The 22,511-nt window shown below is 38.3% G+C and overlaps 2 protein-coding genes across 9 annotated transcripts in view; one reads left to right on the plus strand and one right to left on the minus strand.

The window, feature by feature from the left end:
- The window catches only part of FRRS1 (ferric chelate reductase 1), a 157,196-nt gene that overhangs the window by 114,982 nt on the left and 19,703 nt on the right, over positions 1-22,511 (plus strand). For all 8 annotated transcript variants that reach the window (XR_015273735.1, XR_015273736.1, XR_015273732.1 and 5 more), the window contains one exon: positions 22,182-22,361. The gene's annotated coding sequence lies outside the window, so the exon portion shown is untranslated. The remainder of the gene's footprint in view (positions 1-22,181; positions 22,362-22,511) is intronic.
- Positions 14,482-22,511, minus strand: part of PLPPR4 (phospholipid phosphatase related 4) — a 31,552-nt gene continuing 23,522 nt past the window's right edge. The window contains exons 6-7 of the mRNA XM_023931877.2: positions 21,240-21,413; positions 14,482-19,258 (exon numbers count right to left, since the gene is read on the minus strand). Of these exons, the coding sequence (XP_023787645.1) occupies positions 17,921-19,258; positions 21,240-21,413 (1,512 nt within the window). The 3' untranslated portion in view covers positions 14,482-17,920. The remainder of the gene's footprint in view (positions 19,259-21,239; positions 21,414-22,511) is intronic.

Below are 22,511 nucleotides of genomic sequence, written 5' to 3' on the forward strand. Positions count from 1 at the left end.
CATAAGCATTCTTGTACCACTTTTAATTTTCATTTTGAAGCTCCACTCAGTCCTGATTTCAAGATACACAAACACACAGGATTATTTAGTCTCAAAGAACTTGATGAATGTCAGGAAATCTGAATATGGTACATTAGATGTGTGAAGAGTGTATCAGCCATAGCTGATGGCAAAGGTAGAGTTTCCTAGGCTTTGTTTTACCAAGTTACAAGATTGAGAACACTGAGAAGCGGTGGTGAGTCCTGGATTTGAAGAAATGTTGAGTCATGTATGTCTCTGGTAATAGGCAGCTGGTAATCACAAACACTGGGGGTGCTTTATTGCCAGGCTTACATTTCAGTTAAAGCATCTATGAAAATGTGTTGGTACAACTGTAGGAGGGTACATTTTTTTTAATGGTTTTTGTATTGTGCTGTTGTCAGAAATCCTTGGTGGTATAATTATTTCAGTCTGCAGGTGGATATCCAGCTGTCTGTCTGTCCTGCAACCAGCCAGGCTGCTGCTACAGTGCTGCATAGAAAGAGAGATTTTCAACAAGCAACCAATGCCTTTCTCAAACTGTCCAGTCTGCTTCAGAAATCAGCTCTTTTTCTTCAGATTTTCTGAACATACAGGAGATATTTCCATTATCAAGTGAGCTCATTGGCAGAGGAAAAGCTCTTCCAAGTCTGACTGTACATTTGCTTTGATCTCAATCAGAAATCTGCTTTTGTCAGGTTCAGTAAGCTTTCTTTTTCCACTCTACTGAAGTGTAGGATTTAAAAAAAAATGATTTGGAGAATAAAACCTGGGTATCATGGGATTTTTTTCTTTCTTTCTGATAAACCACCTTTTCCAGTAGCCTTTTCCAGGAGTGGAATCTAGACAGCTGCTGCCACTTGGCTTCGTTGACATATTCAGCAGCTGCATTCCCATTCAGGGTAGTAAAAGTCTGCAAGATGCTTGAATATCATCTAGACTGAGTTAATGTTTGAAATAATGAAGATTATATATATAAAATAATATCTAAAAATAATAATAAATGAGTAACAAGAAAACTAGTAAACATCTAAGCTCTAAACTACAACTGGGAATGTTTCTATTTTGAATCAATTCTGCTTCTCTGAACATTTGTTTTTCTAAATAAAGTTTTTACAAGAGAAATTAACTCTGTTCACACTGAAATAACAAATGAGCTGTTAGTGGAATCATTTGAGCCAGAGGTTTGCTATTTTAAATCCTGATGCCATTCCAAGTGAACTTTTTAAGGTAAATGTTGCTATTCTGTGTTCTATAACATGATAGTAGACCACCCACTTCAACAAAATGCTTTAGAATAACTCTCAAGATTAATTCTGTTTATGTCTTATAAATAAAACATAGATGTGTCACTGCTATACTCATTTACACATCAAAAATCATCAAAAACAAAGGTGTACATTTTCTTTTTTAATACGCCTTGACATGAAGATGACATATTAACTTTCCTTGTGACAATGGCAGACCTGGGTGTCTGCCATCAAGGCCACTCCTTCTTTGGGTTCAGCATATAACTAAAAGGACAGGGGTCACTTAAAAGAAAGGTAGTGTGATGGACCTTTGCTGTTCAGGTGCCCAGTGTGGACACCAAATCTGGGAGCATCATGGGGCAGGACAACAGCTAGCAGTGTGCCCAGGTGGCCAAGAAGGCCAGGGACATCCTGGCTTGTGTCAGGCATAGTGTGGTCAGCGGGACCAGGGCAGGGATTGTCCCCCTGTAAATGGCATTGGTGAGGCCACACCTTGACTGTTGTGTCCAATTTTGGGCCCATCACTTCAAGAAAGGCATCGAGGTGCTGGAGAGCTTCCACAGAAGGATAACAGAGCTAGGGACGCACAAGTCTGATGATAAGCAGCAGAGGGAATTACAGCTGTTCAGGCTGGAGGAAAGGGAGGTTCATGGGAGACCTTATTGCTCTCTACAAGTATCTGAATGGAGCTGGGTAGGTGTCTGTCACTTGTCCCAAGTAACAAGCAATAGGATGACAGGAAATGGACTCAAATTGCACCAGAGGAGGTTTAGAGTTGATATTTGGAAAAATTTCTTCACTGAAGTGTTGCAATCCTTCCGGAAGGAGAATTGCAACACTGAAGGGGTTGGAACTAACTGCCTAGGGCAGTGGTTGTGGTACCACCCCTGGAAATATTTAAAAGATGTATAGATGTGGCACTTATGTGTATGGTTTGGTTAGTGGCTTTGGCAGTGAGGGGTTAATGCTTGGACTCAGATGTCCTTTCCAGTCTAAATGAGTCAATGAAGGACTTTGTTTCAGTTGGTGCAATCCTACTTGCAATAATAAGTTTGGGAAATTCAGGTATATCTCTGTTAGAAAAAGCTAATCATTGGATATCAGTGAGTTGTATCTCTCTGGGGTTTTTTATTCAACACAGCCACTTGCAGTGGAGTCAGGAAGCCAAACATCAGATGACTACTTTCAAATGCAGATCCTTGTGTGCCCTTGAAAATTAAAGGCTGATTTTATGAATTTGAGGCAGGTGACCTGCTACTCTGATTGTACAAAAATGAACCCGAGCCAGGTGGAACTGCTTATATTTCCCAAAAAAGTCACGGGAACCCAGTTTGATGTGCCCTTCTTCTATGACCTGTTCTTAGAGAGGCTGAATCTAGGCCAGGTCCTCAAACTTTGACATTGCTCAACAGCACTGTTTACTGAAAAGCCAGTGTTATGTAAGAGTGAGTAAAAATAAAAGTTTGCATTGCAATTATGAGCAATAAGCTATTGAGAAGGTAAGCTTACAGTATTCTTAAAAGACTTTAGGGGGTTATAGGCCTTACAGTTTTACATATGCGCTGTTTTGGGGAAGGTCTGGAAATTATTAAAATTAATGTAAGACCATCTATTTTTATGTAGTTTGTATATGTTGGACCAGGGCATATAGATGGGAGTTACCACTCAAAGGAAATGCCCTGTAGTCATCTACAATAAGTTTAATATATAGAAGGAAAAAAAATAAAAGGCTGATGACATTTAATAACTGAATTTAATTTGATATACAAATAACTGTAAAATTTCCATTTATACATATATATATATGTGTTTCCCTATGTAAATGTGAACTATGGGTCATTATAATTTTCTGCAGTCAAGTATCCATCATTGAGTTTGCAAATTTGTTTATGAACCCTGGGGCATCAACTTAAAAGTTTTAGCTCCCAATTACAACCCTGAACAGATGATTAATATTACAAATAATATTGATCTATCTTTGGGTTTGATATATATATATATATATATATATATGTATACCTATATAGATATAGATATAGATATAGATATAGATATAGATATAGATATAGATATAGATATATATAGACATATATAGATATATATCCAGTATAAATCTGGACCAAGAACCAAAAATCAGTAAAATTAATAACCATTAAAAATCACTGATTATCACCTATACTGTGAAACTGTCCCATTTCAGAAAAAAAACAATAATGCCTTAGAGAAAATAATGCTCAGCTGCCAGGTAGTTGCTTTGGTGACAATTAATCTTTTTCTCTTTTGAAGGTGGATGTAAACATTAAGATTTCTGTAATTGAAGGGCAATAATACAAACAGGGGAGCCTTCCTGCCACCACTGGGTAAGAATGGATATTGTGGCAGAGACATATGATATCAATACCACAGTGAAGTTGTGGGTGAAGTGAGGAAATAAACTCGAGCTTGGTGATAAAATTAACAAATGTAGGATGGAGATGTCAAGTCTGGAGTCATTGTACTTCTCTGTAAATAATTTAGTCCTGAAGTAATCTATTCTGTCTGAAAATAGCTATTTGGCCATTTTACAGCAGAAGACTAACATTTTCAGAAATAGAGAAGTTCAGGGATTTTTACTTTGTGGTAGGTGACTCTATGCTCCTTATGAATGCATGTGTCTGTATGCTGAAATTAGAGTATCTAGACTCTTAATGAAATGTATCTTGAATAATTTTCCACCTTTTAAGTTTCTCAGAAAGGAGTTTAAAAACATAAGATGGAAGAGTTGCCAACATAAGTGATAGAACAGATGAAATTTTAGTTATGTAAAGCTGACTCAAGTTACTAGCTCTTATGCTAAGGGAGAAATCAGTGCAGTGCAGGCAGGGGACCCCTTGTAGTCTATTGGTGCTCAGTAGGTGTTGTCTTGTAGATGTAGAGTCTTGTACACACACACACAGCCCTGTATGAGGACACTCAGACCATTGGAAAAAGCCATTCTAGGAGTCTTATATTGGTTTTAGTTTATAACCAGAGATACTACCAGAATAAAGCTTTTGCTGTTGAAGGACTGTTTTACTTTTGATTTATTTTCTTCAGTGGAATTTGATCCTGTTCTCATTTTATTTCAGTGTCTTTAGATCAGGCCCTATCGCTAATTTCAGTTCCATTTGGTTTCCCTGGTAACATTTTATTTTTAGCATCATTATGCTTCAGAGATCTGTCATGGAGGGTTCATTTTAATTTTATTTTATATGTTTCATTTCACGGCAAAATGGTAAAAAACCCAAGCCGTAGTCTTTTCCACAAAATATCTATAAATATCTTAAAAAAATGTGACCATCATACATGGTTAAAATTTTTATTACTTTGCTGCTACCTCCCCCAATGGATTCAGTGGAAGACTTTCAGGATGCAGGTTGTTAGACATTCATGCATTTTTAAATCTTTTGAAAATCATTACCCCTTTGCATACTAGAGATGTGTTATTCTGATTTTTCAGATCTACTACCACAGCAGGCCCCAAGCTCTCAGCAGCACAATGATTATAAAATAATTGGTCTGGCAGAAAAGGAGGAATACTTCTGTCATTCCTCTTCAGCACTAGTCACCACCTGTCTCTGCAAGTTGTCTGGGCAGAAGTAAAGAAGCTGTGGAAATTGTATCTGTTTCTACTTCTGGGTTCTTTTTAATGACATGTGCTTGTATAGTCACCTGAGTGCCTTGCCTAGAAATTTCTTCAGTCTCTCTTAGGAATGTGACTGGCTGACATTCTTGGTTTGAAGTCTCCAGCAATGATTGCGTGATGGGATTATACTTGGAGGTTGCAGAGGTGTTTTTTTTCCTTTTTCCTTCTTATTACTTGCTTGTCCTTTTGACACAAAATGACTCTGACTTAAAGAACAAATGTAGCAGTTGGTAAGAAATTTTGTATATTAATTTAGGTAACAAATGTTTGTTCATTTAACTCAATCTAACACATTGGTCAACCACCCTGACAAAAAGCACTACTTGAGAATTTAAGCTGAAGTTAGTGGGAATGAAAATAACCTGTTAAACATTAATTAAGTGAAAAATTATAAAAAACCACACAGCCAAACTGAAACACCCCCAGTACAATACCAATATGATGCATGGAGTTCAGTGATACTACTTCACAGAAAAAGGAAAAACTGTAAAATAACATTTTAAAGCTGTCACTGTTTTTCAAGGTAGTTTGGATTTAGAGTGCTATTAGCCCATTAACAGATCAAGGACTTTCTGATTATTTTTTTCACTCAAGCTGCATAGGAAAGATGATCTGTCAGAATTGATCAGCAGATGAGTAATTATTTATCCTCTTATAGAAGCTCCCATTTATAGTATTTGTCAAGCAAGTTCTCTCTATTGTAATCTCTAGGGATGGATTACAATATGAGCATTCCATGGTGTGATGAAAGCCTTCCCATACCTCAGGCACTGTAATTTCCTTTTAGCTGAAATAATTGCCATAATAAGACATAAGGTCTAAAAAGCTTTAACCGAAGGTATTGTGCTATTCAGAAAATGCCTTGGTTACAAGCAGATGCTTCTATTTTCTGGCAATCCTGAAATCAAGGCTCTTCTGTAAGTGAAAAAGAACCCAAAAATTTCACGGTTGCTAGGGAAAAGGAGAGAGAGAAATAATCCTTCCTCTTCCTTGAAGAAATGACCAATTCATGTCACGAAGTGTGTCATTCTCAGTATTCTTTAGCTCTGTACCTTCATCTAAGCAAACAATCTTGATTAATCTGATCTAAAAGAGTCTGATAGGACTTGGATGCTAATTGGGCCAATAAGATCTCATCACTATCTCTTGAGAGATGAAGTAAAACAATAAGTTGCCAGTTATGGCCTTTGGTCCATCCCAGCTGCCATACCCAAGAGTAGTGCTAATGGGAGTCGATGGGTTCCTTTCTGACAAATTTGCTTGTTTTCTTCACACAGACACGTTTTTTCACCTCTTACAGTGAGCAGGAGTGAAAGGCTTTTTAAAGAAGGAATTACTGGAGCTTTCATAGTACAAAGCCTTATACAAATTGCTTGTCAGTCAATTGGATTTGACAGGCAGGAAAGACAGATTGGTGAGAAATGGGGTTAGGACATTTGTGAGGTTCCAGCTAGAACATTTCTCTTTCCACAGTTTTGAATTTTTACACTAAGGGGAGAGCTGAAATGCTTCTGCTTTAGTTTGTTGGTGTGGGTTAATAATTAGCCACTGCTTGATTTGATGGATTTGTTAGTGCTGATTATTTGATTTGCTTTGGAAGACACTCCTATTCTGAAAACTAAATGTGCTGGTACTGCACTGTGCACTTTGCTCCTGTAAAATATTTTTGCTCTTTCTTAGAAGAGAGAGAAGGAATGAAGAGCAATAAAAATAGGTACCTTGTAAAAGTATGAGAACTCTAGAAGTGTGTGTCAGTCAGCTTTTGTTTCTGTAGAAAAAGAAAAAAAAGGGGCACAATGCTGTCAGTGATTCATGCTGCCAATACAGCAGGTCCTGGGAGTGTCTCCATGGGCTGTGGTGTAGCAGTTTGTGTTGGGTGATACAGAACCCTCCCTGGAGTCCTGTCTGCCAAGATTAGCCTCTGGGGTCACCTTTGAACATCCATATTTTGGCCATCTATACAGCTTACTGTCATGATCTTTCTCACTGTGTAATGGCAAACACAGGAAGAGATTGTACTTCCCAGGATGCACACAATCTAAGGAGAAAGAAAAGTAACGGTGTGGTAAAAAGGAAGAAGTGGGTGAAAACAACCTGTTGAATTGTTGAATGAAAGTAGTTTTTGTGAGGAAACAAGAGAGGGTACCAGGACATGGCATTAATACTACAGTGAGGAATAATAGGTGCTATAAAATCTGAAAATACGTGGATTTCCACTTTTCTAAGAACATTAAAGGAGAATGGAAAAAACTGGAGACAGCAAAGGTTTCCACAACTCATTGTCTTCCCCTCTTGTTCATATTCTGTCCATATTCTTGTCATGCTGGTTAATCACGGACCCTGCTGCTACTACTATTCCAGGTTTAAAATTTCCCAGGCTTTTACTGCTAACAATTTTCAAAGTCCAAAGCCTCACACAGGCTATTTATGCTGGACCAAGCATAGCCAGGGCTGCATACTATGCATACAGTCATACTAAGGATAATGCAACGATTTTCTTACTGGCAGTTACCAAATAATTCTGGCAAAATCAAGGGAACATTTCTTTCTATTTTTAAAAATTGTTTAGAAATTAATTTAATCCTCCCATCAATCATATATGCATCTATGAGTGTGCCATATTTTGACATTATGATTGCTTACCTGGGCTGGGAAGTCGTAGCAACAGTTAGAAAAATTTCCTGCTAGTTTTCAAACATACAAGGTTATTTCATCTTGATGGTATAAATTTCCTGAAGATTGATTTGGTTCCAGTGGACTTCAGATACTGAAAAGACTGATTATGTTAGTTAACACATAGAGTTCCAGAAATTTATAACATTCACTATGACAGCTAAAGGATCTTGTTTATTGTAATTGACTCTTCACTGTCCCAAAAAACCTCTAGGTTTCAAATATTTTTTAAGGTGATGTATATCACAGTTGGAAAAGAAAAAGCATACAATATAAAAATCCTCTGTCCTTTTGTCTTATCTTCTTAATAAGCACTAGCACTCATTACTCTGATATATATCAAGCGCTCTCAAGGAGTAAAAACAAGGCCAATCTGAATAAAAGTGTTTTTATCTTAAGACCCCTTTCAGGCACTTGGTAGTAGAAGACATAGATTTGAACTTTGTGTTCAGTGAAGAGACAATATAATCAACTAGATGCTCAGTAAAACATCTAAAAATATGTGTTTGGAAAGTATATGCTAAAAAGACATAAAGTACTTTCAACACTTTTATGCTTAAGTGATAGATCTGTGATGTGCATATCCAGAAGCTTCTGCTTGCATAGGTTGTTCCATGGTATTGGCACCAGAGACATGTAAATAGGGCAAATATCTGAACTTAGGGATTCACAGCACCTCAGTTCAATTGAATTTCCTCTTCTGGATAAATGAAGGATCTTTTCATTTATGCAGGAAACAATTACTGCAGTTTACATAAGGTCAATTCATACTTTTTAGTAGAAAGCAGCATTACTATGCAAGCTGCTGCCACAGAGTACCATTATGCAGTGAAAACCATGTAGGAGTGCATTTAAATGGAGCGCTTTATTTTTGTCTCACAGAAGAGAGAAAAATGGAATAATTTTCCAACATACAATTTTTTTCCTATTTACATGATAACATCAGAATTCTACCAGGAACTGGCAGCACTCAGTAAAGATTAATACAGTTGCAGATTATGGCATCTACCAAATGTCATCCTTGTGCCCTAAATATTATACACATAACAGATATTACATCTCTGCCTGTAATTTATTATATGACTACTTTGTTTTATGTAGTCCAATCTTTTAAGAAGTGAGAATCAGGTGGACTCAGAATTCAATTTATCAGCTATATATCAGTGCTAAACTCTTTCTGGATAATCCAAAGCTCCATGTTGCCATAATTTAAAAGCAGAAATACATTTGCACTTTTCTAGGGAATTATGAATAATGAGATACTGACTACAGAGAAATAACATTTCAGCCTTGAACTGTTGTCATCATAATTTTTCTAAAAGTAAACTGTAAAGTCCTGTTTCTGCAGTCAGAATTTAGACAGCAGCTTATTTTTATTTGTTGAAAATGTTCATTGATTCCGCATAAAGCAGTTGCACTGTAGGTGAAACAGACTGGTTAAGTCTCTACTGAAGCAATAAAATCAAGGGCAAAGGACTCTATTTTAAGTTAAGGAGGATATGTTTATTATGGCCAGCTGACATGATGGAGTCATCCCCCAAAAACGTGCATGCCCCCCACTGCCCCTCATTCCCTGTTTATTCCCCAAAGTATTACATATGCATAGCATTACACAGTACAGCTATACTCATTGTATATAATAATATAGTGTACTCATACTATATTCCTTGCCTGACTCCCCCTGCTCTCGTCTCCTATGGTAATGAGCTCCACACCTCTCTGAGCATGCTCTGTTCTTCTTTTGACATGGGTCTGGGGTCTTTTTAATGAAATCTTCCTTTTCCTCGGGCTTGAACTTTTCAGCTGTGTCCTATTGGCAGCTCTCCTGGTTCTCTTGCACATAGTTCAGATCCCTTGCTCTCAGGTGTAGACACAGTTCTTTCTTTTTCACAATAGTCCAGCCTTCTTGTCTCCTACAAATACAGTTTAACACAAGTGGAATGAAATATACATTCTTGGACCATTCACTTCATTTTGGCAATTGTTGGCTACATTGTATTCCCTTTGCAAGCAGGACCTGTATAGGCTTGCCTTAACTAAGCACTTAGTCCTACATTGCTTCTATCTTAAATACTTTTTCATTTCTTTTACTTAATTTTTTCTCATAAGCTGCTCTTATTTTAGTTAAAATCTTAATTTCTTAATTTTCTTAGCTCACTACAAGGCTGGAACAAGACTGGGTGTAATACAAGATGGAATGGGCACTCTTGCAGAGTATGTTTCTGGCAGTTAGATTCCTCATGTACAAGAAAACACCATCAACTGGAATAGGAGAGATGGATTAGAAATATGTAATTTCAACTTCATTTTCTAGAATTTAGGAGCAAACACTGCAAAAGTAAAGCACTCTTTAACTGGTATAGGAGAAATATCTGGATAAGAAATGAACTATGAGGCACTATAACTTTTTTAATTTTTCTGAGAATGCAAAACCACTATGAACATCAGATTAAAACTTCTGAATTATATTTTTTCCTTAATTTTTAGTTTTCATTCCAGTTTTCCACTATTTATTAAGTCCTGGTAGAAAGTATGCTAAGCCTGTGCTGCTACATTATATTATAAATAATAACTGATTATAATTTATGTTTCAGATTTTAAATTCTGATTGAACAAAGCAAGTTAGATGTAGTCTGTGGTGTACTGCTGATCCATGTTTTTTCCTCAGTGTAGCAATGATGCAGCACATCTAGCAGCTACATCTGTTTCTATGGCAGCAGATCTCTTGCTGTGTCTCTCTACATATTTTCCTTTATAACAACAGACTGTTTGTACAGTCTAACATGGTTTAGTGGCATACAACTGATACTGTCCAACTAACCAGCCTTGTTACAAACCCACCCAGTGAGCTTCACTGGTCATATGTTCCTTCAGAGGTTCTGAAGTATTTTGGTTGTGTTAGCTGCATGTCCAGTGGTAGGTGAGCTACTCTTGTTGTAATTTTCAAAAATTTTGATCTTGAATATCATAAAGTATCCATGTAGCTTCTGCATCACTACACAGATTAAGATTACTCTCATCAATTCCTTTGGCTCCTCCCCTTACCCTTCTCAAAGACAAGAGCTCAGGGCTTTTCAAACTAGTCACATTTTATATATTAAGTATGGAGAAAATTAATTGTGTTGCAGTGACCCAGTCTCCATTTATTTAATGAATAACTGAAGAGGAATTAAGAAAGCACTGATTGTACTAATTAGCTGCCTACACTGCTTGATAAAAATCACATGCAAATTCAAAAATTATGATTTTGTTCTTTCAGTACTGCTTACTCTTCCATTTTGTATAGCATCTTCAACTTTCTCCTGACTCACTTTTTTCTTGGATAAGGTATAAGTTTCTGGGCTTTTATCTGAATTCTTCCACTTGCATCATAAAAGTTGGTGAATGGAGAACTCTTTCATACATTTCATTAAAAATACAAGTGTTTTAAGAAACCTTTTCCCACCGTCTGCCTTGGTTTAGCAGGTTAGACAAGTCTGCAATCTGTTAGGCACACAGAGCTCACAGCACATTTGTTTTGTGTTACCAGTCTGAATGTGCTATATGAAGCTGTCCTGATCATTTAAACTGCATGCTTCTCTTCAGTTTTTCTGCTCATTCTTTGGTAGTAAACCAAGGCACTAGCTTGTCATCATACCCATCATACTATTTAGTAGTTCTCAGGAAACTGAAGCCTAGAAGTGGCCACAGCCTGAAACTATTCCCTGCCGGGCTGGTTCATAATCAGTGTTGGGAGATATAGGATGCTGGAATCACTTCTGTGAAAACTCTCTTCTCTTACAAGAGCAAAGAAAATTGTCTTACATGCTACAGGAAGACAAGTAGTATCAGAGGAGACTGCAACTATACCATGCACAAGTTTTCAGCCCCTGCTGATGCTCTATGAAAAAGGTGTACACCTGGACTCTGGTAAGTGTCCACACCTCTCCTTGACTGAAGCAAACAAATTTCAGGGTGACTGGCCCACAGGATCAATTATGTAGCTCAGGCAAAAAAATTTCACGTCAATACGTACATGAAAGAACACCAAAACAATGCATACTGAGAACTTTGATAGACCTAGCCTGTACTAATTGAACACATTATGGCTAATTTTAGAGAAAATTCAAATATGGCTATTGTTAACAAAGCGTAGTCATATAGTTTACAGGTGAAAATGAGCAAAGCTATTGCTCCCAGTTGTGTGATATTATTCACATAGCAGAGATGGTGTTCTGGCCCTGGCACTTGGTAGGAACAGACATCATAGTCCACTAACTCTGTTTGAAGTAGGAGCAGAAGCAGGATCACATTGCACTCAGATATGCTCTAGTCTCCTCTGAATGATTTGGTGAGAGAGCAGAGCTTTTTCTTATGCATCATTTAGTAGCTACAGAGATTTGACAGATCCACAAATGCCCATGATTCCCATTTCTTTCTGGGCAGGCCTGGAAAAGTAACAGAGTATGGAAAAGATGAATGGCACCTGGCCTTTGAAGGCAGGGAGAGGTTTGGAGGGGGGATATTTTTTTTTTCCCTCAAACGTGGAGTGCTAGAAGTGCTTTCTAGGACTGAGCAGAATTGCTTTAGCTAGGGATAAGTTCTTAGCTTTTTTTTTTTTTTTAAACAGGAATGTGCTGATAAGGCCGCTGAATGTGAAGATTTATGTTATCTTTTATGGCAATATCACAGATTTCATATATGGGAGGTATAATTAAATGATGTCTATTTGCATATTTGGAATGCATGAAGACATTACTGCAGGCAAAGCAGAGAAATTTTAGAGAGAGTATTTGCAGCCTTGCCACAATTTTTTCCTTGATTTAAATTGTAGGTTTAGCTTTCTCCTTCTAAACCGTGCCTTGAACATGTTAACTTTGTGTTATGTGTTTGTATGCACATGTATGCAGCTGGCTTTCCCTTACTTTCATTTTGAATGTGGAGCATGGAGACACTTTGAAGTTTTATCCCATGTTTGATACATTCTGGGCTTTAAGGTTTGTGAAAAGATTTTATTCATGACTTTATGCACAAGGATTCTAATGGCCTTAAAATGTTCCTGCCAAATTAGGTGTGCATGGATCTGTCACACAAAAGGTCTTCAAAAATCTGTACCAAACGGTACAGTCTTGTCTTATGTGACTTCTTATACCAAGGCCTCTGAAGCTCTTAAAAAATCCAGTACACAGTAGATTTAAGTTTTAGTTTAATCAATCATACCTTGTGTGATCACATTAGTCATCAATCTGGATCACAGTGAGCTCTCTTAAATTAATGACACTTTTGCTGTAGCCAGAATGGTCTAAGAGAATGTGACAAAGTTTGTCAGTAGAGGTGCTTTCTCGTCTTAGATGAAGTTCTGTAATATAATGTCTACATCAAAGATACCCTTCAAAGGGGGACTTTTTTTTATCCTAAATTCAGATGTTTATAATGTGCCCTTTAAAATGTTCGAACTAATTGTTTTGGCCCCTTTGTGATCCATGGAAAGGGCCATCCCCAAGGGAGAGCTCATCAGATTTGCATTACATGTCAGCTTTCAGCAGTCCTACCCTAGTCTGGTTTTCTCTCTTGCATCCTTCACAGGGTCTCTCTCAGCCATACCAGACATCACTGCCTGTAGCTTTCCCAGGCTACCAACATGTGTCCCAGATGATGGGACACCATAACCTCGGGCCACAACCCTTATGCTTCACACAGCCTCACTCAAGGCATATAATGGACTGCCACAGTCCATCTGCTGCTGGCCAAAGGAGAGGCCTCTCCTGAAACTGCCTGCTCACACCGTGGGGGAGGACATTCTCAAGAAGGAAGTGCCTTCTGTCACCACAGAGGGAACAGTATCCCAACTGTACAGACACTTCCCTTTCTTTGAGAGACAGCATACTGGTTTTTGATTCTCTTTTGCCTGAGGGCTCCCATCTTAACTTCCCATGAAGGTCATGGGACAGGGATTGCCAAGTGACCCAGATTTGCACCACAGCTTGAGGCGATGTCAGTGCAGCCCGCGTGCCTTGGCGTGGAGCACGGCACATGTGTGATGTTGTACCACACAGCACTGTGCTGCCTGACTGGAGTCTGCAGTGACAGCAGCTGCCCAGTGCCCCCAGCCACAGCATGTTATCTGCTCCAAGGACACACAAGTACAAAGGGGCAGCCTGCACAAAGGCCCAGGCACACTTGGGAAAGCTTCTCAGAGTCAGCTTGCTGCGCTGCCATGCATTGCAGGGACTCTGCTACTCCCTGTGGTCCATCCTAGGCCATTGGCAATTCTCAGTTACTGCTGTGTCTTCCACCCCAGGCACTTTGGTCCTGCTGTTGCTTTCAGGGTGTTTCAAGACAGGCTTGGAGACAGTTTTTGCTGTTTACTTACCACACTACCTTGTGTGCCTTCTAGGTAAGACTGCTTTTTAAAGTGTGCTGTTGCACATAAGGTTTTTCACTGTTACCAGCAAAGGGTGTATGGCACCTGTTGACTCCTGCATCCTAACTTCTTCCCCTGGGGAGAGCCTGTCCTCTCAGGTTTGCCTCTGACATTTGTCCTGTTCTCATTCACAAATCCAAGGCTGACCTCACCATGTCTGGCAGCTCTACCCAACACTAGCAAGGTGGTTTAGGGGCATTAGGGGCTTAGCAATGCAGCTGGTGCTGTGGAATGATTGAGCAGGCACGTTCCCAGATGACTTAAAGTTCCTAATTTACTTGGGATTTTTTGTAAAATGTTTTGTGGTTAAAGTTTGTTTGGACACTGTTCTTTATAAATTCTTACCACTGTGCAAGGTCTCGAGGTTTCTCACTGATGACCACTTTAACACACCATGAGATAGCTAATATTGAATAATAATCTGGGGGGGGGGGATGAGACTTTGCTTCACCACAGATATAAACAAACACAAATGAGGAATTTTATCTTTATTTCATGATGTTAGCACAATAAACTCACACAGTAGCATTGATCTGTACTTATTTAACAAAATACATTTATAGCAATTTACAAATTATTTTCCATTTGAAAACATGGCATAACATTTTATTAAACACAATACTTTATATAGAGAATTCTCATTTAAAAACATATTTTATTTTTAAGTATTTTCTTTTCTCAGTAAAGCACAGCCTAACAAAGAAATTCGTGCCTGTTAGCAAGTAAGAAAATCAGAACACTAAGAAGATGTCACCTGTCAATTTATTTGATTAATTTTAAATTAAGGTACCAGTGGAATGTAAACAAAGAGTAATTTTACAAAAGGCTCCTTATCAAATATACATGCAGAGGTCTGAGTTCCAATGTATATATTATTACATTTCTGCTTTCTAACGTAATATAATTTGATAAGCCATTATTAAAAACAGTAGCCTTTGGCACTTTGAGTAAAAAAGAATATATCAATATTTATGTATAGAACATAATTTCAATGATTACACAAGAGCTTTAAAATCTTTTCTTAAGAAATAGGAAACTTTAGGAAAAATATCACGCTGCACTTGAAATAGTGCAGCAAGTTTTAGAGTAATAAAAGCAACATATATGCCAATATATATCTGACTAAAACCAAGGAATAAAGAACAAACACTCCCACCAGGAATCCTGCTGTTTCCAAAACAGCTAAATTGCCAGAGGGAACATTTTCTAATCTTTGCTTTATTGCCATTATTCTCCATTTCAATTTTCCTTTATTTCCAGGTTCATCTACTTATGTTCTTTTCCCCTGCACTTACAAACTAACAAATGATTGCATCTTATTTCCCTGCATTGATAGGCCAACAGTGTTTGTGTCTTACCCATTCCTTTAAAGCTAATCCTACCTGCTTTATCCTGTACCTAGACTAAACTAAATCCAAAGGGTTTTGCTCATGACAGTCCAAGTGTTTGTAATTCCTAGGAATCTTGTACAAAATTTCATATTAAATACCAAGGACTAAAGAGACATCCTTTTTAAAAGAAAAAAAAACAAATCCTGACTCGTAAATACTAGCATCTGAGAACTTATTTCTAAAAATACTTTTTTTTTCTTTTTCTCCTGGTATCTATGATTATTTTTCCCAGCTGATGTGCCTTAAAGTGTATCTTCAACATACAATGCCTTTAACATACACAATATGCTGCAACCCTACTGGGTAGCTTCTTACATGCAACCTGCAGAATACTTTCTCCCAATCATCCTAAGTATGATGGGGAAATTTTGTATCAATAGCAGAAAGAGTGTGGTCATTTCCATAAGGACTGACACTCTTCCACAGCACTGGGTGATGGGCAGGTGAGGGAAGCATTGCTTGGCACAGTTGGCTTGACAGGAAGCATTCAGCTAAGCCTGGAGCACCTGTAAAACTGGGAAGTACATATAAAGCTTTCCATTGACTCACAAACACCATCCTCATACTTGTGAAATTGCTTAGGTTTGGGGCTGGGTTTGGGATTTTGTTTTGGTTTGGAGGTCTTTTTTTGGGTTTTTGTTTTGATGTTTGGTTGGTTTGGTTGTTTTTTGTTTGGTTTTTTTGGTCTCTGTTTGTGTTGTGCTGTTTATCTTCTTGAACAGGATGATTCTTCCTTCTACCTCCGAGTTGGCTGGGGTAGGGTGGGCTTTTCCTTAGAGTTCTGTGGGGTAGGGTTTGTAGACAGGTTTTAAGTATAGAGAGTATCTGGTTCTCTGATACCCTAAATGAGAAGAGGATTTAGACCAAAACTTCTCTCAAGAAGCCAGAGAACAGACCTGATCTGCTACTTCTTACTCAGTGAGAGGACTGCTAAGGCATTCCCTTCCCCTCCTAGCAGGGGAGCTGGCAGGTGTCTGAGAGTAGTTCTCTTTCAGGTAGAAATAGGAGAGAATGAAGAGCTGCAGTGTGTGAGCACTGCCCCTGGCTTCCTTCAGGGTTTAAGTCAGACCCAAATGAAATGAAACATTTCTTCTAGCAGGCCCATTCTAGGACATGCCATGTTTATTCCTTTCAGAGCTTATCCTTTCAATATATTTTTGGCAATGGAGATTTTTAGCAGGCAAGTTTTTTCATTATATCCAAAGCTCAGTTTGTTAAAATAATTCATGTTCTCTCAGTTGCAGAGACCTTCTATATTCTTAAGTGGCAGTGGTGGGAAAAATATGCTTAAGAAGGCTCTGGAGGGTGTCTCAAGGGAGGTGAACTGTAGTAGTGGCACAATGCAACACTTGTTCAGTGATTCTGCAATACCAAGGCATTCCATTCTTTAAAGCGAAGCACAAATTCCCTACGTGATGGTGATTGGGGTGAAACTTGTGATTGTTCTTGTGGCATACTAAGCAAGTGAGGTGAATGACTGCTTCTAAGTGTGAGCTATGATATTAATTCCTGTCTCCTTGGAAGCTGGTCAGGAAAGTTGCCATCTATTTTTATTTACTCATGGCGCACCTTTCACATTTGCACATCTTGCAATTATTGGTGTCCTGCCTATTATTTGTTGAAAAACTAATAGAAAAATTGAAGGGTTGCTGAAGGACAGAATAACAAGTTTAAAAATGTAAAATCTGAATGACTTGTAGTACTTGATAAGACCCCTTAAAAAACGTAATTTAAAACATTCTACAAGTTAGCCCACTAAGAAGCAGCCTCTTCATTAGTAGCACCTGTTCTTAAACAAAAGTTGAGCAGTAGCAGCAAAACTATTCAAAATAGATAGTCATTCCATTCTAATGGAATGTCACCCACACATTTTTTGTTGCAGTAGACATCTTAAAGAACTACACAAAACCTTTGCAATCTTTGAATGTGACAGATCCACTATAACAAAGCTGTAAATATTTCCTACGCTAAATGAATGCAGCCAGCATCATCATAGTATTAGCAATATTACTTGTAAAGTAACTGCACATCAATATGTCATGTTTGCAGAATCTAATAATTATGCAATTTTTTAAAACATGTAAAGTTATCATCAGCACCATCCTGTATTAAAGATTTGGTGCAAATTCTGCCAAGATGAATATATACCACTGATACAACCTTTGCTGTGAAAAAGTCAGTAAATTTTGGACACAAATATGAAATAAAAGGTTGGCACATTCAGGAAATACAGTGTCTGTGTTCAAGACCATTCTTTTAATTGACATCATCACCCTCAGATATATGTTTTGAATCTGAAGAAACAAGTTGCATGAAAATGCTTCACATTAGTTCTGGCATTGTGCTTTTCCCCCCACCACATGCTGTTCACAGGCTCATGCACATTGCACATCAGCAATGCAGGGCTGCTGGTCAATAATTTGGCACATAAAGGTAAATATCAGCTCAAAACAAAGGGAGCAGAACCTGTGTCAAGATGTGTTTACTTCGTGGTGGTATGGACCAGTTGATATGTCTCCTCTCAATCCTTGTATGCTCGTGTGGGGGATGTGCCTTTATAGAAGATGTTTCTGGTGTTCTCTGGACTGCTCCCTCTCTCAGGGATTAAAATGATGTTACCTTTTCTTCGAAGTGTTGAGTCCCGGCTAGAAGAAATGGACAGAGTCTCTGAGCCAATCTCACTTCCTTCCACTGGTGTGACTCTTATCGTAGTGATTCCATGATGATGATGCTCTGTGTTATCTATGTTGCTTCTTTTCCTGTCACCTGACCCATAACTGTCTTTTAAGGAGTCACAGCTCTCAGAGTCTCTGTTAAGATCATTTAGCTCATATGTTTGACGAAGAGTGACTTTTTCAGGACCTTTCCATTTCCATGACCCACTTCCTTCACCTTCTGATGGCATCTGAATTACAGGTCTGTTATTTTCTGGATGGGCTTCAACTCTAACAATGCTGCTTGGCTCATGGTCTGTCAAGGTTTTATATCTGATGGCTCCTGTACAGGTTACTGTGCTTCCCTCTGAACTCTTTGGACTGCCCTGAAGCACCCCTTGCTGCTTAGACATGGCTATTACTTGCATGATTCTTGGCTGGCTATTACTCCTGCATGCAACACTCTTCTCAGCAGCTTTCAGCCATTTAGCTCTAGCTGAACTAGTTTTAGGTGATGTGTTCACGTTCTCCTGAGTCTCTTCAGGAATGTGTACTAGCTGAGATGAGCCAGGACGGGACTGAATAGAGACCCTTGGCCCACCAGTAAGACCTGAGTTGTTACAACCTGGTACACTGCCAGGTTGGATTTTCAGGTATTGGGTAGTTGGGCCATGATGATCACCATTTACACCCACTCTGGAGGGTTCTGAGCTTGACCTCATTTCGATAGCCCTTGGTGGTGACTGGCCAGATTCAGTCTCTATTACCTGCAGTGACAACTTTCGATTTTCATTCTTGTTCTTCCACTGGGACAGCAGCTGTTTGGAACGGGCAGAATCCATTGATGCATGTATTGTTGCATTTCGTCTTGCTGGATCTTCCAAGGATGGTGTGTTGACTCTTGGCAAAGTGTTGCTGAAAGTAACCATGTTCTCCTTTCCCATTGGGCTTCGTGGTGTTATTATTTCTACATCAGCATTTGCTCTCTTGAGATTGGTCAGAGAGCCTGAATCTCTGTGGTTTCTATTCAGGATACCTTCTGTACGGTGAGAGACAATGCCATCGCTGCTGCCACCGTTTTTACCTGGCAGGATTCTGCTGGCATCTTGACTGAGGTCTGTCAATGACCTTAGAGGTTCTCTGTGAAAATTTTGGTGAAACGCATTCTCGTCACTTGGCAAGAAGTTCCCCACAGCATACAGGCCCTGATATTTGGACAGAAGCATCAACACTCGGTTAAGAAAGTTGTAAAGTACACGTTTTAAGGTACTTTCATTGCATTATTTTGCTTTTAAATAGAATTCAGTGACGTAATTACTTCAGCTAAACTGATGGATGTGCTTAATTTCCTTTCCTCACTAGTATAGCCTCAGTCCCAGTTCTGTCCTAAGTCTGGTACCTCTACGTATGTATAAAGTAGTCTCACTAGGGTAACTAAAGCATAATATTCATGGCAATAAGCAGTCATGAGCTTTCTTCTTTTTACCAAGGAACAGATACAGCTACAGAAATAATGTCTTAGATAAATAGCAAAATAGATGTTTGTAGTCTCTTAGGCAAAACTATTTTACAACTATACTACTGTCTACTCTGATTTACCAAACCTTGTTACAGCTAGAGTTGTTCTCAGATGTTAGCAGATTCTGCCCTTTCTGCTGCACAATAACCATTTAATACAATATCTACATCATAGAAAAATTTATCAACTTTAAATCAATTGCTTTCCAAACTGTGCAGAACTTTAATAAGATTTAGTTATAAAACATTTTCCTAATAAGTAGACTCACTGTAAAATGCTGTCATTTAAAAAAGACTCCACTGAGGGCATTCTGTGAGAGGGTCAAATATCTGACTTGATCACTTGAGTTACTTGTTCTTTACACTCCTTTCAGAATTATTTGTAGTTTCACACCCTTCCCCATCCTCCTGCTGGTGCATAGTTTTGAGGGCAGGTTTACTGAGCACTGGCTATCCAGGACACCGTACTCTCTGCTGCATGATGTCACACAGCAATATGAAGACCTAACAAAGCATACTTTTTTGGGTATTTCAGACATGGGGACAACACCTCCATTTAGGTAAATCTACAACTGGGAATAATTTGAAATAATATTCTCAACAGAGTGCCTTTCTGCTCACAGTGCAATCACAGAAGCTAACTTTAGTAGCTCATGGGGTTTCTGTTATTACCCTGTCTGCTGTTTCTTCTGCCACTGTGAAAGCCATTTTCCCCTGGTTGCCTCTGCAGACCATCTGCAGATACCTTAGGTTATGTTATCACAGAAAAATGGGGTCAGGAAATTAACTAATTTTAGTATTCTACTAAAATTCATCATTGACTTCTTGGGGGTAAAATCATGCCACTGGCTGTTAAGACTCTTCTGTTCACCTGCCCACACTCAAGCAGAAGCTTGATTGTCAGCAGAAGCTCTGATTGCTCCCAGCCACCTGTGCTGCTCTCTGAACAGCCAGGGCAGAGAATTCCTGCTGGAGACATACTGAGAGCAGTGAGCAAAAGCAAGTGCTTGATGAGCTTCCTCCTGACAGGTATAATCAGGCCTGACCTACATGCTTCCTTTACAGGACCCTTCCAAGGTACTCCATCTCTTCTGACACAGTAGAAAGCAAAAGCATAGGAATAACCTGATTTGACCACCCTTTTTCCCCTTCATGGCTTCCCTAAGGACTTCAAAGAACCACAAGTGTGTAATATTGCCTTAAATTTTTTGAAGGTTCAGCAATTCACTCAGCTGAGTTGCTCATACTAATTCAATAACTTTTTGAGATCATGAAGTGAACACTGTCAGTATCAACTCAGGTCAGCAACAAATACCAATTAATGAAATATTTTTCTTGTGCTATGATTTTAAGTGTGGATTAGAAGAGATGAGTACTTTTAAGTGTTTAATAAATCACATAAAGCTAGAATTGTTTCTGTATACAATGCCAGATGATTATATTCTACTTTATGCACTGTTATGGAACTTCACATTGAAGTACTTGTTTGCTTTTTTGTCTTTGCTTTTAAAGTCATTATCCCTAATTCATCATCTTCAACACATATTGACTTTATTTATACCTATGGCATGTGAGCTTGATGAAAAATTTTCATAAAAATAACCAGTACTCTTATTCCAGCCTTATAAGTTTAATTTGTTAAAACTTAACCATGACTATTATATTTACCAAATAGAGAGCAATTCCTCCTCCTATGAGAAAGCCACAGTAAACATCAACTGGGTGATTCTTATACTGGGTGATACGAGTCAGACCGCATATAATTCCACAGATGATAAAGGCAAAGACCAAGAGTGGTTTAAGAAGTTTTGAGGAGTCTGTTAATGTAGAATTGAAGTACATCTTGAAAAAGAAAGAAATAAAGAAGCAATTGAAGAAACTTAAATATACCTAAGAGGATTTTAATTTCTCACATTCAGTGTTTCTTTTATATATAGACCACTAGTACACAGTAATATTACAAGTAATCTATTTAATTTTACTTTACAGCCCTATTAAAATTTGCTCACTTACTGCAGAAAGATCTGAAATCACAAGGAATGGATTTCCAAAAACATAGGCAGTGTTGCTTATTGACATCAATTAGGATAAGTATTTTATGCCTCAATACTGTTCCAAATTAGCACCTAAATGTTCTATAAATGTGACTAAGGAGCCACCGCTTGTGAAATGCAGCAGCCAGATGTCATGCCAGATGAAGGCAATAACCTCTTCCAACAAAAGCTACCACCAGATGCTTTAGAGAGCCATTTCTCAACTGAGGGCCATAATATCAGGGAGGTCACAAAAATTAAGTGGAGGTGGTTCATTAGTGTTATTCCAAATTCTGGCCTTTCTCTGGGCAGAATAAATACTGACAAGCTCTCAGTACATGCACAATACAATTATCTAATGCTATTAACTGGTTGTTACTGTTGTTCTCCTCTGATTTTTACAGCACGAGTGATGGAATTACTTTTTAAACTTCAAGTAAGTTGTCTCTAGTACAAACATTGCAGGTCATACTGAAGAAATATTACTGCTTGGAAATGCAAAATCAGCTGTGATTGCTGCAGCATGTCCCACAATTCTCTGCTAGTGACTGATGGGTTTTATTCACTTGCTTTGCAGTAACACCTTGAAGGCCTCTGGGAGTGATTGTGCCATTTCATCCATGCTGCAAATCTCTGGAGGTGAAACCAAACTACATCACGTCAATGCATGGCCCTTAATGACTCAAGTTTAAAAGCAGCAAATCAAGTGAAGACAGCAACAAAGAAAAGGCAGCATACATAACAGTTAATTTGACTGGTAAGTTAAAATATCACTCTGTAAGACAGATAAACATTTTATATGAGGATAATATGTGGCATCAAATATACTTTAACATAATACTTTTTTTTGCTTCTTAACAAAGGATATGAAGCAGTTGAATATTTTCCTTATTCTTTAACAGCTGAA

Source organism: Cyanistes caeruleus, chromosome 9 (genome assembly GCF_971803275.1).
Source record: "Cyanistes caeruleus chromosome 9, bCyaCae1.hap1.1, whole genome shotgun sequence".
NCBI classification, from domain to species: Eukaryota; Metazoa; Chordata; class Aves; order Passeriformes; family Paridae; genus Cyanistes; species Cyanistes caeruleus.